The sequence below is a fragment of the Tenrec ecaudatus genome, chromosome 1 (genome assembly GCF_050624435.1).
Source record: "Tenrec ecaudatus isolate mTenEca1 chromosome 1, mTenEca1.hap1, whole genome shotgun sequence".
Lineage (NCBI taxonomy): Eukaryota > Metazoa > Chordata > Mammalia > Afrosoricida > Tenrecidae > Tenrec > Tenrec ecaudatus.
In genome coordinates, this window is record NC_134530.1 from 185,274,504 (window position 1) to 185,291,925 (window position 17,422).

The 17,422-nt window shown below is 36.4% G+C and overlaps 1 protein-coding gene across 8 annotated transcripts in view; it reads left to right on the forward strand.

Annotated features, from left to right (window-relative positions):
- Positions 1 to 17,422, forward strand: part of SUCO (SUN domain containing ossification factor) — an 84,786-nt gene that overhangs the window by 43,707 nt on the left and 23,657 nt on the right. For 4 of the 8 annotated variants that reach the window (XR_012779051.1, XM_075527568.1, XM_075527576.1 and 1 more), the window contains 7 exons: positions 700 to 767; positions 5,533 to 5,640; positions 7,797 to 7,902; positions 10,377 to 10,397; positions 10,610 to 10,665; positions 13,121 to 13,212; positions 13,661 to 13,729. Coding sequence is in view for 7 of the 8 variants with exons in the window: in XM_075527568.1 (XP_075383683.1) it covers positions 700 to 767; positions 5,533 to 5,640; positions 7,797 to 7,902; positions 10,377 to 10,397; positions 10,610 to 10,665; positions 13,121 to 13,212; positions 13,661 to 13,729 (520 nt within the window). In the remaining variant the exon portion in view is untranslated. The remainder of the gene's footprint in view (positions 1 to 699; positions 768 to 5,532; positions 5,641 to 7,796; positions 7,903 to 10,376; positions 10,398 to 10,609; positions 10,666 to 13,120; positions 13,213 to 13,660; positions 13,730 to 17,422) is intronic. The other 4 variants (XM_075527585.1, XM_075527532.1, XM_075527551.1 and 1 more) reach the window with 2 other exon arrangements.

Sequence of the window (17,422 nt, forward strand, 5' to 3'; positions counted from 1 at the left end):
CATGCTGATCCTTGTTGCTTGGCTTTTAAATGTTGTGCGATTTTAAAAAAGAAAATAGTTAATACAAAGTTATTTTTTATGGTAACACATTGAAATGTTTTGTTGTAAGACTCATTTAATCCCTGTAACAATACAGGGCTTATTCATCTTAATAATTTTTGCTTTTTTCCAAATGAGTGTTTAATAATTTGGGTGTTATCTTTGTTTTTCTTAGCATTTTATTAGGGATGCATACAACTCTTATCGCAATCCATACGTACATCAATTGTATAAAGCACATCTGTACATGCTTTGCCCTAATCATTTTCAAAACATTTGCTCTCCACTTAAGCCCTTTGCATCAAGACCTCTTTTACCCTTCCCTCCCTGCTCCCCCTCCCTCAGGAGCCCTTGATAATTTAGAAATAATTATTTTGTCATATCTTGCCATATCTGGTGTCTCCCTTCATCCCCTTTTCTGTTGTCTGTCCCCCAGGGAGGAGGTCACATGTAGATCCTTGTAATCGGTTCCCTCTTTCCAACCCATTCACCTTCTACCCTCCCAGTATTGCCCCTCACAGCCCTGATCCTGAAGGTATTATCCACCCTGGGTGTTATCTTAAGAACTAAAACTACAGATATTCTAGAACTCTTTAAAGTTGAAGTAAGTATACTTTTTATTAACATTGCGTAATTTATCTCTCCCACCTTTTTAAACAGAGCACATCTGCTATTCTTATAGAAAACATGGATCTCTATATGTTGAATCCTTGCAGCACTAAAATTTGGTAAGTCATGTAAAAATTTAAAAAGCATATTCTGTATGTCCATCTTATGTTACATTTTTATGTTAGGGCTAGATTGGCTTATTCATACAATCGTTCAATAAGTATTTTTGATTGGTGCTTGTAGTGTGGTTCCATACTTAGTCTTAGTTCTTTGGGTATGGAATTGAATATAGGATGGCTTTCATTTTAGTAAGGTCACAAAAAAAGTGACAGGGTTTTAAAAAAGTAGAAAAATGGTTAAAAAGAGAGAGAGAGAGCTGTTTTAAAAGTGATGCTGAAAGGATATTAGTGTTGTAAGAACAAAGTGGGAGAAGGGGATGGAAGAAGGGTTCCAGGAAGAAGTTTCATCGTAAAGGACTCCTGGGAAGTGGCAGATGAAGGTGTCAGGACTGGAAGAGTAAGGGAATAGTGTTACATGAGCACTTCTCGGAAGTAGTTTTTCTTTTAGGCATAACAAGAATGAAGATACAACTAGAGTAGGTGGTACAAGATGAGGATAGAGTTCAACGAATAATATGCTCTTCAGTTGCGATGTGTACCCAGCTTACAAAAAGAAAAGATTAGGAGAAGGGAGAACTTTATGCTATTCACTAAGGAGTGTATCATTTGTTTTTTTAAATAAGGGAGTGACTTGATCTTATTGCCATTCTCAGACTTGTCCTTAAAGGATGGCGTATAGTAGAGAATCATTGAAAGCAAGGAAACCACTTAAGAACCAGTTGTCTTAAACCAAGTGAGACAAGAGCTTTAAACTAAGGCATTGGTGGTTTGGACACAGGGGAAAGGGGAAAGCTACATTCAACAAATATTAATTGCTGATAAAATTGACAGCTCTCAGGTATTAATTAGATATGGAGAAGAGAAAGGCATATAGAGAATTTTCCAGAATTTTAACTTATGTCTCTAGGTCTATGATCCTATTAACTAAGAATATGGGGAAAAAAACAGATGTATGGGGGAGGAGAGAATAATGTGTGATGTGTTAACAGTTTTATTAATTACTGATTTTATTGCTCAAAAGTTGTTGTTTTAAACAAAGAAATAAAGTAAACCACTGCCATTATGTTGGTTTAATCATAAATATATATGTGAGGTGGCTATCAAAGAGAGTTCATGAAAAAGTGGAATTTTTAAGAGAGCTGTTTTAAACCTTGAAGAATGCTTATTCTTTTAACTTTTGAGTGTCACTCCATTTGAATGTGTGCACTTAAAAAACTGAACACGCACACACACCGACCCTGTATGTATTTAGGTTGGACTTGAAAATTAACTCTAAAATTATCCTTTAAATATCCTTAATATTTAAAGGAGATTAAGAGGTATTTTAAAATCAGCTTTGTGCTTATGCTATTTGCTCTCTAGATTGAGTATCAGGATATAATTATTTGTTCATTTGAAATTATAATCAAAGAATTGTCCAAGTATTGTTTTATTTGTTTGTAAAAGCTCATATGATTCATAAACCAAACTGGTTGTCGAATTATTTCGACTTCTAGTGACCTTCCAAGAGTGAACCGAGCTTCCTTCTAGGGTTTCTAGCGGTAAATCTTATGGAAGCAGTTTGCACAGCTTATGAGTAGTGGCTGGTGGATTCAAATCTTGACCTTTCAGTTCAAGGTGGGGGATCCTTAAAAGCCTGCATAGTCCTAATGGCAACTTGAAATTCTCATCCTCCAAAATACTGTATGTCAAGCAAAGATAAGCTGGAATGAAGTTATATAAAGCATTTTAAAAAATTCTCACTTGCAGGACAAATGATCATAGGTGCATATTTATAAATGTTTCTACTGGACGGTTTACATGGCCATAATTTTTGTACCATAAGTTTTCTTCATGCATGTATGTTTGTTTCTGTGCCCTATTCTGTTCCTTAAATCATTATATATATTACTTGTAATACCAAACTTTTCAGCTTTATTAATTGTTATATCTGGTTAGACAAGTTTTTGCCTCTTATTTTTCTTTGGGACTAGTTTGAGGTTGCCTTTACTTTTTCCTTACACATTTTATACTTATTCCGTTGAACTTCCCAAATAGCATATTAGGATTTTGATTGGAACTGAATATTTAAATGAGTTTCAGGTATGGTGTTTTCTTAAAAATAAATAGCCTATTTCTTATATCTGTTAACAATTAAAAATTTTATTTTGGTAAATTTATTACTGGACAGCCTTTTCCCTTGTTATTATTGTAAATGATATCCTTAAAAAAGTTTTTTTCCTATGCACAGTGATGTAGTTATGGTTCTTATATCCAGCTACCTTCATAAGTTCTCTTATTAATCTAATAATTTATAGTACAATCTTTTAGTATTTCTGTAGAGAGAATTATAATTTACACAATACTTTTTTTCTCTGTTAAAAAAACAGTGATGGTAGGTAATCTCATCAGTTTCTTTCATGTGAAGGCAATGCTTTTAGGAGCTCTGGTGGCACGGAGTTACGCATTGGCCTGCAATCTGAAGGCAATGCTTTTAACCTTTAACCGTTAAATATTTATTGGTTATACATTTTTTGTAGCTACGTATTTTTAAATAGGTTTAGAAATTTCCCTTTTGCTGTTTTTTCAACAAGTTTTAAAAAATTAGTTTATTAAAATTTTTACATGCCTCTATTACTTGCTTTCCCTCTTTTTATTAGCGTAAGAAATCGCATTTATACTTCTTTCCTCACTGTCACGTAGTTGACTCTGCCTCATAGATACCCTGTAGGACAGGGTAGACCTGTCCCCTGGGGCTTCTGGGTCTGTAACTCTTCAGATGATCCCTTTGCCTGTACAGCGGCTGACCCTGGGGTGACCAATACACCTGATGCAACCAATACTCTTCCCGCGCTATACAGTGATAGATTGCATCGTAAATTCCTGGGGATAAACACAGACTTGGTGGTGGTCATTTTTACTTGATATGCTAAAAATTTTGAGCCTTCGAACTGAGTCTTTTTGTGTATTTTGTTTGTTTGGTTTTGTGTTGTCTTGCTGTAAATTTCTACTATTGCACAATGACTTGGAGAATGTCCTTTTCTCTTTGTATAAGTGCTTGTGTAAGATTAGAAAGATCTAAGTCTGATTTCACTACTTTTGGCTAAGTAACTGTTAGTTGGGTCTTTTGCTTTTACTTTAAAGGACGAAATAACTGGGTTAAATAAGAAATTTAATGTCCTCTTACACGTGTCTGAGCTTGTAATTGGGAGCAGGATTTTTGAGGGCTGCTCTGTAACACACAGAGCCGGTCAAAGTGCCCACATACCTCCTGACATGCTTCTTTGCCAGCCCCCAAGACATTTCCTCTGTCTGCATTTAGCAATGATGTATTTCCCTCACATCCTTCTTCTAGCATGAAAGGTGGGAACAGGCAATCTGATGGCTAGTTACTTCCTTGTAAGGACTTGACCTTAATATTGCATTTTGTGCACATTTCAAACTACATAAGAAGGCCAAGGTTGGGAAGAAGAGTCTTTTATATACTTAGCTACAAAGTAGAGTTTTCGATATGCTTAGCTTAGAGAGTTGTGTTACTAAAAGGAAGAACAGAATATAGAATAGGCAGTTAATAGGTATTTATTGAATGAGTCTATAAACTGGAAATAATGTCTCTTGCAGTTAAATTTTGGGAATTAAGAAAGAATAGATTGGGCATCATGAAAAGGGCACATGGCCCAGAGTAAGCATTGGTCAGCTACAGAGAAACAAACTAATAGGAGCCTATCTTTGAAAGCTGGTTCTTTCTGTCCAAGATTAAACTCAATGTGTTTTTGCTTAGTTAACATGTAATTTTATAATCTTATTTGATATAATAACTTAACGAGGTGTGGGATGTTATTTCATATTAATTTTGTCCACATGCTGTCTTTTATCCAGTTTTACACACAGAATCATATAGTTGTTTCTGAACAGTAGTAGTTTGTGGTATCTATCCATGTCGGTAAATACAAGGTCTCCACATTATTTTTAATAAACAGCTTTCTTGCAGTGCTATTGACATGCAATAGACTATAACATGCCAAAGTGTACAATTGAATATGTTTTAACATTTATGAAATCACAATTAAGGTACTGAATATATCCATCCCGTTGAGAAGTTTGTTTTGTAACTTCTCCCTCTAGACTCCCTGCCCCAAGCAATACAGGTCTGCTTTCTGTCTCTATAGTTTACATTTTTTAGATTTTGTACAAATGGAATCTGTAATTTTTAGTACCATTTTAAATAACTTCTTAGTATTTCCTTGTATAAGTGGACCATAAATAGTGATTTATTTTATCAATCTTCTAAACATTTGGATTGATTTTTTTCCCCCTCCATTATAAACCAGGCTTTTAATACAGCAAAATATTTATACAAGGGCAGACATCTAGACAGTAACTTTTTCTTAAAATAAAATTCCAAAGTGTGTTGCTAAATCAAAGGCTGTGGTGCCTTTTAAAATATATGTATGCTAGACCACCCATGAAACTACCCTCTCACTGCCTGCTCTTAGCGAAACTATTTCTTCTCCGAAAATTAGCTTTGTAATTGGGGGAAAAAATTGACTACGGTAGGGTAAAACTGATGCCTTGTTTTAGGTATAGGTTCTCTTTTCTTACTAATGATACGTTAAGGAGATACTTAGGTGTTCCTTTGTGAATACCTGAGGCTGCAAATCCTGTTTTCTTGCATTTGAATGAGTAACGTAAGCAAAATTTTAAGCTATGTAAACTGCAATGCCATGTTTAATACAAACTAATTTTGTTGATTTATCTAAATAATTGTCTTGTGTTCTTTTTGAAGGTTTGTTATTGAACTTTGTGAACCAATTCAAGTAAAACAACTTGATATTGCCAATTATGAATTATTTTCTTCTACTCCTAAAGACTTTCTGGTTTCTATCAGTGACAGGTAAATTCTAAATCTGATTTCTGTAGGGTATATATTGTTAGGTGCTATTGGTTCCACCTCATGGCGACCCTATGTAGAACAGAAAGAAACACTGCCTGGTCTGGCACTATGCTCATAATTGACTGTTTGAACTGAGTTTTGCAGCCATTGTGCCAATAGATCTTATCAAGGGCCCTTTTCTGTCTTACTGCTCCAGAATAAAAGAATTTTAAATGGTCACTCTCAGCTTCAAGTAGTTTAGTTTTTATTCTAATGTACCAGGTTATAACAGTAGCAACAATATTAGTGTAGGGTAGGCACTTTTAATCACTTCACGTTCAATAACATATATCATTGCTGATAACAAGCATATTATCCCCTAGAACAGTGGCTCTCAACGTGTGGGTTGTGATCCCTTTGGGGGTTGAATGACCTATAACGTTCGCCTAAGACCATTGGAAAACTCAGGAATCAAGACACTGCTCCTCTATCCGTCTCTAGGCGGGTCGGCCCACATGCAGATACTCCCTATCCGAGTACCCAGCGTGAAGACTGTTACCCATGCTACACCATGCTTCAAGACAAAATTTCATTTATGTGTCATTAGAAATAAGTATTTCACAGTATATAATGACATTGTTTTTGTGATTAATCACTATGCTTTAATTATGTTCAATTTGTAACAATGACAATACATCCTGCATATCAGATATTTACATTATGATTCATAACAGTAGTGAAATTACAGTTATGAAGCAGCAATGAAAATAATGTTATGGTTGGGGGTCACCCCACGTGAAGAACTGTATGAAAAGGTCGCAGCGTTAGGAAGGCTGAGAACCAGTGCCCTATAAGAGAAGAAGCAGACAAGGAAGAGGATAAGTGTGTAGGGCACATGAATTGTGAATGGAAGAGGCCAGATTCAAATCTAGATCTCTGTGACATCAAAACCCTTATTTTTAATCACTATGCTCTATTATATCTAGTTCTTTAAAAAGTCTGAAGAATATACAAATGCTTCATTTTGTATCGTGAAGTATATTTCTCTTAAAATAATTTAAAAATCTTTGGGTGCATGTGGGATGATAAAAGAAATAAACACTAAAATATTTGGAAGAGAACCACAAAGGTGATAGAAGCATTGCATTTTGATGCATTATTTTGGTCTTAGGCATTTATGTATTTTTACTACTTTTACTTCTCACACCCTCAGAAGGTCCCTTTGTTTTAAACACATTTGATGGGTTCCTACTATTGTTCCCCAGTGGAGATGTTTGCTCATTCCATAAGGACTTTTTGAGCTCCCTTAATGTGCTGCGTAGGTTGCCAGTGGTCAGTTAATCGATCTTCTGTCATTGTTCATGAATAGTTTTTCCAAGGTGTTTCTTCTCTCACTCCATGCTCAACGTTGTCTGATACACAGTTTTTAAAAATCAATTTTAAAAACCTTTTGAGATTTCCAGCCCTTTTTCTGCTATTAGCCTTCCTCATGTCACTTCTCTTTCTCTAAAGTGCGATTTTTCCCATCTGCCAAATAGATAACCTTGAACTCTGACACATAGTATGTATTCCATTTTAACCCTGGAAGAAAACCCACTGTCATTGAGTCTGTGCTGACTCACAGCCACCCTAGGACTATAGACCAGAGCTCTTTATTTTGAGGTGTTCCTTAAATACTGCAGCAAACAAAAATAGTATGTTTATGCTTTAATATTAGATTTCCTTTTAAAGGGGAGCAGCTATTCCAGGCTTGTCAGATTTAAATATGACGGTAAAGATTTATAATCCGTTTCTTTTTTCCATCATTATATGAAGAATCATAATTTCTTTTTTAAAGACATCTCTTGATGGTTTTCTGTTTTAAAATCTCCAATTCACTTGGGAGCTCTCAGACACCTAGAAATGGTCCCGGTCCTACGTTTTCCTTCTTGTCTTCCCTTGTAGTTGGTAGTTGTATGATTTTTCAAGGTCTTCCTTCCCAGGAAAGAGTTCAGTTGGGGAAGAGTCAGGTGGGAGGAAGAGAATTATGTTTAACTCAAGGGCCTGTCATATTTAGGCAATATTAAATCAATATGTTTCCCTTCAGAGGAAAAAATATAGAATATGGTTTCAATATGTGATGGAATCTCTCAATATGTGGCTTATGATTTTTAAAAAGATACATTTCTGTTTTCTAGATATCCCATCAATAAATGGATTAAGTTGGGTACTTTCCATGGTAGAGACGAGAGAAATGTCCAGAGTTTCCCTTTAGACGAGCAGATGTATGCGAAATATGTGAAGGTAATGCTTATACACATATGACTGTGTTCTCTAATGAATATACACCTGCCTTTCATCCCTTTATCAATCAGATTGATAAAGGGGAAACGTATATAGTATGTAGTCACATAGTTCTTACTTGGGTATATCATGAGACAAATGTTACAACACTCCCTGTCTAATAGTTGGAAACCTAGGCCAGTTTTTTTGTCATTTATGGCTCCTTTGAAATTCTGGACTATGATTCTTAGTCATTTTATATTTATTTTGTAATCTTTTATGTAAACTGTCACTTTTTCATATAATTTTTATTTTGAAACTTAATCATTAATAATCACCAAAATCTTTAAAGCAGGTCTGATTTCTTATGAGAATATGATCCTTACATCATTTTGGTTTTAATATCTATTTAGTTGGCCTTAGTGTCAATGGGTTTTTGCCTTTTCTTTGTATAATCAAGTGAAATACTGTGCATCTAAATGCTAGTTTCAAATATATCCCACATTTCCTTCTGCTTTCTCCAGCAATGAATCAAGTAGAAGTAAAACTTTTTAAATGGATTTAGAAAAAAAACTTTTAAAGTGTCTTTTTCCTTTCTTCCTTTTCCTTAAAATAATAGTAACTCGGTCTTTTTCTTTTTGAAATATATAAACTCACAGCTATCTAATTACCTTCTGGGTTTTACTGTCTGTAACTTTTTAAAGCATGTATTAAATCAACTTTTTATGAATGGATAAACTTGTAGTATTCCTAGCTGAAGTCTACAGGTGCTAAATTTTATTATTTAAAATATAGTTGATGTTCTCAGTTAAGCATTCAACAGTGTTCAGGAAAATGAAGATAAAATTTCAGTTTCTTTTTAAGTGAGTACTGAAAATTATTTAATGACCTTTAAATATAGAAAGAGCACGGTTTTATACTATGAGGGGAAAAAAGGTTAAGAATTATTTGCCAGGTGATACACTTGTATTCAATTTTATAATTAATACTGCTAAAGCGTTCTGAAAATCATTGTGTATGCCATAAACTGTTAATGATGGAAGAATGGTTTAATGGTGTCATACAGAAGGCTGCATTAAAACTCCCCGCCTTTGCCCTTTTAAGCTGGGAGGTTGTAGAGCGTTTGGCATTTGGAAAATGCTCTCTTTCATACAATTGAATCTAAACAATCCAGCAATATGTACTTCTGATTTTCAGTTTATATTGTTTTACATAGATTTTTCTTATTCAAAGTGAATTTAATACTTTGTTTTATGTAGATTGATATTATAGCTTTATAGCTTTCAGTTTTATGTTAAACATGAAATAAAATACTACATTTAAAAATTTATGCGATCCCCAAAACAACTTAGACACGCTGTCATACAATTATGAATGTTATATTATGCTAGTCATTTTTTTAAAATCAATATGGACTACTGTATATGCAGATGACCTCTTCTGGCCTCGTGGGTTATAAACTACAAGGTCAGCAGTTTGAGACCACTAGTTGCTCCTTGTGAGAAAGATGAGACTTTCTACTCTGTAATGGTTTACAGTCTCCGAAAACCTCAGGGGCAGTTTCATGCTGTCCTGTTGGGTGGCTATGAATTGGAATTAACTCAGCAATAAGTTTGGGTTCTCTTTAGTAGCTACGTAGTTATCAATAGACTCATATAGCTCTAAAACAAAAAAGCCAAGCCACTGCTATGGAGGAGATTCCAACTCACAGTGACCCTATGTAGGGTTCCTGAGATTATAAATCTGTGTAGGAGCCGCAACCACATCTTTCTCTACGGTACAACAGGTAGGTTTGAACTGCCAAACCAGTAGTTATCAATACCTAACCCACAGCACTGTCAGAGCTATATATATAAAATACATACCTCTAATAGTAAAAGTAATATAAGACACTGGTTGTTTCTAGTTGCCGTTTTTAAATAGTTGGTTTGGGAATATATGTGTGTGTGCATATGTACACATATATATATGTATATGATTTGTGTATGTATATATATGTAAACAACCATGAATGAAAGGTTATTTAACTCCCCCCCTCCCTCTGGGTTAAAATATTACCCATTGCCATTGAGTAGATGGTGACTCGTGGTGACCCTATAAAACCGTAGAATTGCCTCCATAGAGTTTCCCAGGCTGCCAGTCTTTATGGCAGCAGACTGCCACCTCTTTCCCCCAAAGGGTGGTTTGTGGGTTCAAACCGCCATCCTTTCCATTTGCAGTTGAATACTTTAGTCACTGAACAACCAGAATTTCTTCAGTAACTTTGAGGCTAGTTTAATTTATTTCAGCACAGTTATTTAGATGTGACCTTCTGGTTGTGATGATAAAATTTAATTTAACTGCTTTGATTTCTGCAGACTGACAAATACTACAATGTTATCCATCGTACATTGCTATCTATACTCTTAATTGTATAATTTAAAACTATTTAAAATTGCTTTTGGCATGTTATCTAAACCTTTAAACTGATTTTCTTTTCATTTCTCTTGCTTCAGATGTTCATCAAGTACATAAAGGTTAGCAACCTTCTCTTTTGCAATATTGAATAACAGGGCAGGGCATATTAATGCATGGCTAGAAAGCAAAACTTAAAAGTGTTGCTGGGGAAAATGAAGACTTTAGTTTTAGAAATGTTAAAATGAAAAAAAATCCACAATGATGTGTGTAGTCTTTTGTAATCTCAGGTGTACTATATTGGCTTTCCATTTCATGAGCATTTGTTCTTTAGGTGGAATTTATATCACATTTTGGATCAGAACATTTCTGCCCATTAAGCCTTATCAGGTAATACAAAGTACAATATCATTAAATCATTTAAAAACTGTGTGTGTGACATTCCCATATACTTAATATGAAGAAATAATTTTCTTCTTTGTGCATCTAATACCAGAGAGATAAAACTATTTATTGTCTTGAATGCATTTTATAGAAATGTCAACTTTTTTTCTTTTAAGAAAAATAGCCTTCATTTTATGGGTATAGTGTATAGTGCTCCAGAATGCAACATGCTGGCATGAAACGGAACCAAAAGAGAGGTCTGAGGGGCCGGCCCCAATCCCAACTACATGGGCAACCCAGAAGAATTTAATTCAGAGGACAGCACTGAAGCTACAGCTCAGGGAGAGGGGGACATGAAGCAAATGAAGGGGGTGGAAGAGAGAGTGGAGCACATCCTGGCCCACCAATCCTTGATGTCCTGCTCAGAGCATCCAATGCATAGATAGGACCATAGGGCCGACCCCACTACAAGACACATCATCCCTCACTGATCCATAGCCCTACAGGGGAAAACACTGGAGACACAATGTGGGGATTGCTCCCAATCTGACCTCACCACACCAAGGCAAAACACTAAGGGCACCGTGCAACAGAACTGCAAGGGGAGCAGAGCATGGAAGTCCCAAGGGAATACCAAATACAGACTTTGGGGCCAGTGTGTGGTACCCCACAGACTTGACCAGAAAACACGCTTAAAGGTCAACAAACAGGCCTTGAATTATTTACAGGTTTTTCTTCTTCTTTTTTTTGTCATTGTCTTTTTGTTATTTTGTTTCTTGTGTTGCTTTCTTTTGCACTGTCTTGTTTTTTGTGCGTAATATTATCTCTGCTGGTCTATCTAGACAAGATTGGCGGGATAAACAATCTGGAGGAGAAAAGAATGGAACCAATGGTTCCGGGGGGGACATGGAAGATGGGGAGGCGGGAAAAAAAGAAGTGGTGTTAACAACATCAGGGACAAGGGACCAACAAGTCATCTAAAATTGATGGCAAGGAAGGGTGTAGGAGGCCTGGTAGAGCTTGATCAAGGGCAATGTAACTTAGAGGAATTACTGAAACCCAAATGAAGGCTAAGTATTGATAGTGGGGCAAGAGGAAAGTAAAAGGAAATAGAGGAAAGAACTAGGAGGCAAAGGTCACTTATAGAGGTGTAAATAGCAAGCATGTACACATATTTATATATGACGAGGAAGTAGCTCTATATGCATATATTTATAGGTTTAATATTAAGGTAGCAGAGGGACATTGGGCCTCTACTCAAGTACTCCCTCAATGCAAGAACACTTTGTTCTATTAACCTGGCATTCCATGATGCTCATCTTCCCAACGTGATCGCTGAAAGACAAAGCAAGTGCAGAAGCAAATGTGGTGAAGAAAGCTGATGGTGCCCGGCTATCAAAAGAGATAGTGTCTGGGGTCCTAAAGGCTTGAAGACAAACAAGTGACCATCTAGCTGATAAGAAACAAAGCCCACATGGAAGAAGCACACCAGCCTATGTGATCACTAGGTATTGATGGGCTCAGTTATCAGGCATCAAAGAATAGAAAATCATATCATTGTGAATGAGGGGGAGTGTAGAGTGGAGACCCCAAGGCCATCTGTTGGCAGTTGGACATCCCCTTAAAGAAGGGTCAAAGGAAGGAGACAAGCCATTGGGGAGGAGATGAGCAATATAGCAATGAGGAAACATACAACTTTCCTCTAGTTCTTTAATGCTTCTTCTCCAGTATCATGATCCCAGTTTTATCGTACAAATCCAGCTAGACCAGAGGATATACACTAGTACAGATAAGAACTGGAAACACAGAAATCCAGGACAGATAAACCCCTCAGGACCAATAATGAGAGTAGCAATACCAGGAGGGTAAGGGGAAGGTGGGGTAGAAAGGGGGAACCATTTACAAAGATCTAGATATAACCTCTTCCCTGGGGGACAGACAACAGAAAAGTGGGTGAAGAGAGACGGATGGTATAAGACATGACAAAATAACAATAATTTATAAATTATTAAGGGTTCTAGAGGGAGGGAAAAAACGAGCTGATACCAAGGGCTCAAGAAGAAAAATGGTGGGAGAATGATGATGACACCAAATGTTCTTGACCCAATGGATGTATGTATGGATTGTGATGAGTTATATGATCCCCCAATAAAATGATTTTAAAAAGAAAATTAGCCTTCATTTTGTGGGTATACCGTGCTTGCTCTCTTATTATGATGATAAAATATAGAAATAATTTAGATTGATATAAAAACTTGGCCATTATATTTTTAAATGCCCTAAAAATTAATTTACAATTGAATAGAAACTATGGATGACAACTACAACGGATCATTCATTATTTTGGACTCTAAAATCTAATGTCTAAACACATGACCCAAGTTGATGTGTTGTTTCATTAGCTGTGAAAAGATGAATTAAGTTTTGATTTGAAAATTCTTAATCAAATTGTTGTTAATAGGGTATTTGGTACCAGCATGGTGGAAGAATATGAAGAGATTGCTGATTCCCAGTATCAGTCAGAGCGCCAAGAATTGTTTGATGAGGACTATGGTCAGTAACTTTAGAGTGACGATTAGTGTCTTTGGCTTTTTAAAGGGTGTGTGTATATGTCATTTCAGGAGCGTTGGTGGCGTAGTGTGTTATGTATTGAGCTGTTAACTGCAAGGCCAGCAGTTAAAAACCATCAGCTTCTCCAAAGGAGAAAGATGAGGCTTTCTATCCCTGGAGAGGGGTGGTCAACTGTATTGAAAACTTGAATAAAAAGTCATGTAATTAGTGCAAAATTTTGATAAGCAGGAGCATTCTTTTTCTTAGTTTGCATCCTTCTGTTGAATGGGTTCTGGATCTCATTATCTAGTTATAAGCACGTTTTAGAGATCTAATTATATTATAAAGTATGTTATCAATATCATCTGATGTGACAACATATAATTGGAGCTTTTACAATATTGCAGATAACTTTTAATGGTCTCATTCAAATTTCATTTTCTCTTTTAAGCAGATTATCCACTGGATTATAATACTGGGGAGGATAAGTCTTCAAAAAATCTTCTTGGTTCTGCTACAAGTGAGTTTTTTAGTGTTTTTCTATACTTTTGGTAATGACAAGTTTATTGAAATGTTTCTAAAGCTTCTTAATTTTGGCACACATGGATATCTTGTACAATTTAGGAAGATCCCACTTCCAATATTGAATTTTCAGTTTAAATCAGAGAGAGGAAAAAATAAAGGAAGCACATAGTAAAGGAAGTTATATTTTAATCTAATGAAACCTCATTTTTTGAGGCAAAGTCAGCTTAATACAGGAAAAATACATGAATTTCCTTGAGAAAAGAATTATTAAAGAGCTCCTGCATGCGTTTTAGACCTGATAGTTAGGAACATCTGTGTAATCATATGTTGTATGGGAAAGGAATTTGAATGTTAGTTTCAAGGATTGTATCCATCAGTGGAGTTCTGGCCAATGAAGATTTGTGGATAAGGTTATTTTCTTATTTAGCTAAAATATATATATATAAAGGCTGTCTCTTTTTCATGGTGACAATGACTGAACAAGACACTAATAGTAGTTAGGATGGGTTTTTTAAACTAAAGGAACGGTGACTAGCATACTAGAGGTTTAGTGTATTGTTAGTCCAGTTAGCATGTGAGCATACTGGTAGTTCAGATAAGGAAAGACCATTGCCAACGGACACTTTGTGTGCCTCTTAAGAGTATATGTGGATATATGTTAATGTGCTTATTATCTTTGGCTGTTCCTAAAGAATGTAAAATTCAAAAGGGGAGCAGCGATACTAGGAGGGTAAGGGGGAACTGATCACAATGATCGATGTATGGCCCCTATCCCAGACAGCAGTCGGTGTAAGACATGAAAACGGAAAAAGAAAAGTTTATAAATTAATAAGGAGGCATGGGGGAGGGTGTGAGGGGAAAATGAGGAGCTGATGCCAGGAGCTCAAGAAGAAAAAATATTTGGAAAAAGATGATGACTATATAGGTACAGATGTGTTTGATCAAATGGATGTATGTATGGATTGTGATAAGAGCCCCCAATAAAATAAAATAAAACTTAAAAAAAATGTTAGCAAGATAGAAGGCTTGTTGCCTATGTACCTCTGTTGGTTCTCTTAGTGAATTGAATTGCTTGGATCCTAATCCCAGTGTGAGCCTTCGTCTTCCGGCTTTTTAAAAGTGCCAGCAGTGCATACGCTAAGCCACAGTACACGGACGTAAGAGTCACACCTCTTTCTGTCTTTTCTTCCTTCCCCTCCATTCAGGACTGTGAACTTCAGAGGACGTTTGAAGGGTTGGGAAGAAGAGTGTTAAAAATACCTAAAAGGGAAATTTGTGTGACATTTATGTAGCACCTGACTTTATATATTCACTTCTATTTATTATCGAGTAGCTAGTTTTTAAGATTGTAGTTCCTTCTTTTAAGTATGATTTCTAACTCTTTACTTGATCATGGTATAAAAAGATGGGTGCCTTATTTGCAACTGTGCATTGTCATTTGGGGGAATTTTTGAAAACAAAAACAAAACTATACCATTTTATTTATTAATATTGTCTGGATACTTAAATGTGTATTAAACAATTCTATAAGTTCAGTGATAGTCTTACTCTGCCACTGGAAGAGCTGACTGGGCTATTAGAAAGCATCTTTTTTCGTAGGTCAGGAAATTGCACACGCTAATATGTTCTCCAGCTTACATAGGTTACTGAAAAGGAAGAACCCCTTACCATAGTTTTAGAATTCTTAGACTCCCAAACCTATTTGGCTTTCCACCCCCTTTTTTTTGGGGGGGGGGGTGATTTACTTAGTGTCTCCTAGCAATGGAGAAATTTTGTACTGTAGCCCACAATGCTGGAAAAAGTGTAGGTGCTTGCTGTTGCAGGCCCTTGGATCCATCCAGGCTCCCTCACCCCCTACCCACCCACCCTTCCCCCAAACAAAACAAAGCAGTGCTTTAGAGCAAGAAAAGCACTGCTGGTGTATTCTCAGTTTCCTGTTCCTATCTCCTGTTATTGACTACTGTGACAGCTCATGGTGGCCCTGTGACAACAGATGGAATGTTGCTCGGTTTGGTGCCATGTTTGCTGCATTGTTGTGCTTGAGTCCATTGTTGCTACTTTGCCTTCCAACCCCACAAGTTCATCTGCCAGCCCTGTGTGGGTCAGTTTTGTATTGTGATCCGTATAGCTTTTCTAAGGTTACTTTTTGGAAGAAGATCTCCAGAACTTTCTTCCTATTCTTTTTTTTAGTCTAGAAGCTCTGCCGAAATCTGTCCACCATGGCTGGCCCTGCTAGTACTTAAAATACCAATGGCATAACTTCCGGTCCAACAAACTCACAGAGAGGGGGTGGAATTAACTCCTAGACAACTAAAAAAAACATAACTGCATTTCAGTGGAGGTTATTTCTCTGTTCTCAATGACTTGTCTAGCTGATATACTATTTTGATTATAATTAGACATAGAATAATCTTTATAGCCCACTTTTTGAAACTTCATCTTGAAATATGCTCCTTGGTGTGCTGTGCTGTGTCCTCCTTCCACTTCACCCTGCCCTCCCCGTTAAAAAAAAAAACTACCAGAAAGTACAATTCATTTTTTAAAAAAGCATTTTTATAGCGAGAATTTTATAGGTGTCAAAAGAATTTATACAGTGAGACAAATTGAGTCATCTGAGGCTCAGCCTGGAAAATCTGGTTTGAAAATATGTTTCTTCAAAGGTTCAGAGTTAAACAAAGGCAGTAGGAGCTGAGTAGTCTCATGAGACTGCCATCATAAAGCTGATAGACATGACCTACCACTGCAATCTTCTGTAGCCAGGCTCCTTTTTAGTATTTTTCTAAAGATTCTGTGACTTTTTGCCCTGGCTACCACCTCCAAGGTGATAGCGCATTTAGAATAAATAGAGTGGAAACAGGCTGAGTTGATCTCTTAGACTAGAATGTCAGGTTTGACTCTGATCACCACTCCTTGTTAAACCAGCTTGAGATTTGAACCTAAGTAAATTTTTCTTAGTTTTATTGCTTATTTAGTTCCAAAACAGAATTCTGTGGCTTTAGTTTATTAAACTGTTAGACACCTGGTTTTGCTGTCAAGTGCCTCTGGGCAGTATATGTCACCAGATATTGTTAGAAAAGACTGTTCACAGTGGTGCTTTTTCTCAAGAGGGAAAAACACAGCAGGTTTTTTGCTGTGCTTGGTAGCATTCTTTAAACCTTATAACTTTTTTTTTCATAGATTAAGAAAGTAGAAATTTTGCTTTTGTTATTAAGTAGCTCCTGGAATGACGATTATAGTTTATTGTAGTTTTTGTCATTATTAAAATTCAGGTTTAGGGTAGTACAAGTGGTCAAGTTCATAGCTGCTTAATGAAAAGTTAGAGCTTCAAGTCCACCCCTGCAACCAGGGCCTCTTTGACTAATCCCACTTTGGCAGGTCAAAGAGCAAGCTTGACCTTAGATATAAAAACAGCAAATACCAAGCTTTGTGTTTAACGTTAATGATGATTGCAAACAGCATCCCTACTTTGTAGCTTTCTAGATAATGGAACAAAATTCTGTGAAGATCAAAATGATCGCTCAGGCATAAAGGTTAAGCACTCAGCTTCTAAGAGTGGTTCCGTGGGAGTGAAAACACCACGCTCTGCTCCCATGAACACTCTATGGGGAAGTTCTCAGAGGCCTGCCTGCGGTCAGTCAAAAGGACTTGATGCCACACAGCAACTACCTGTACTCTTGAAAATGGCCTG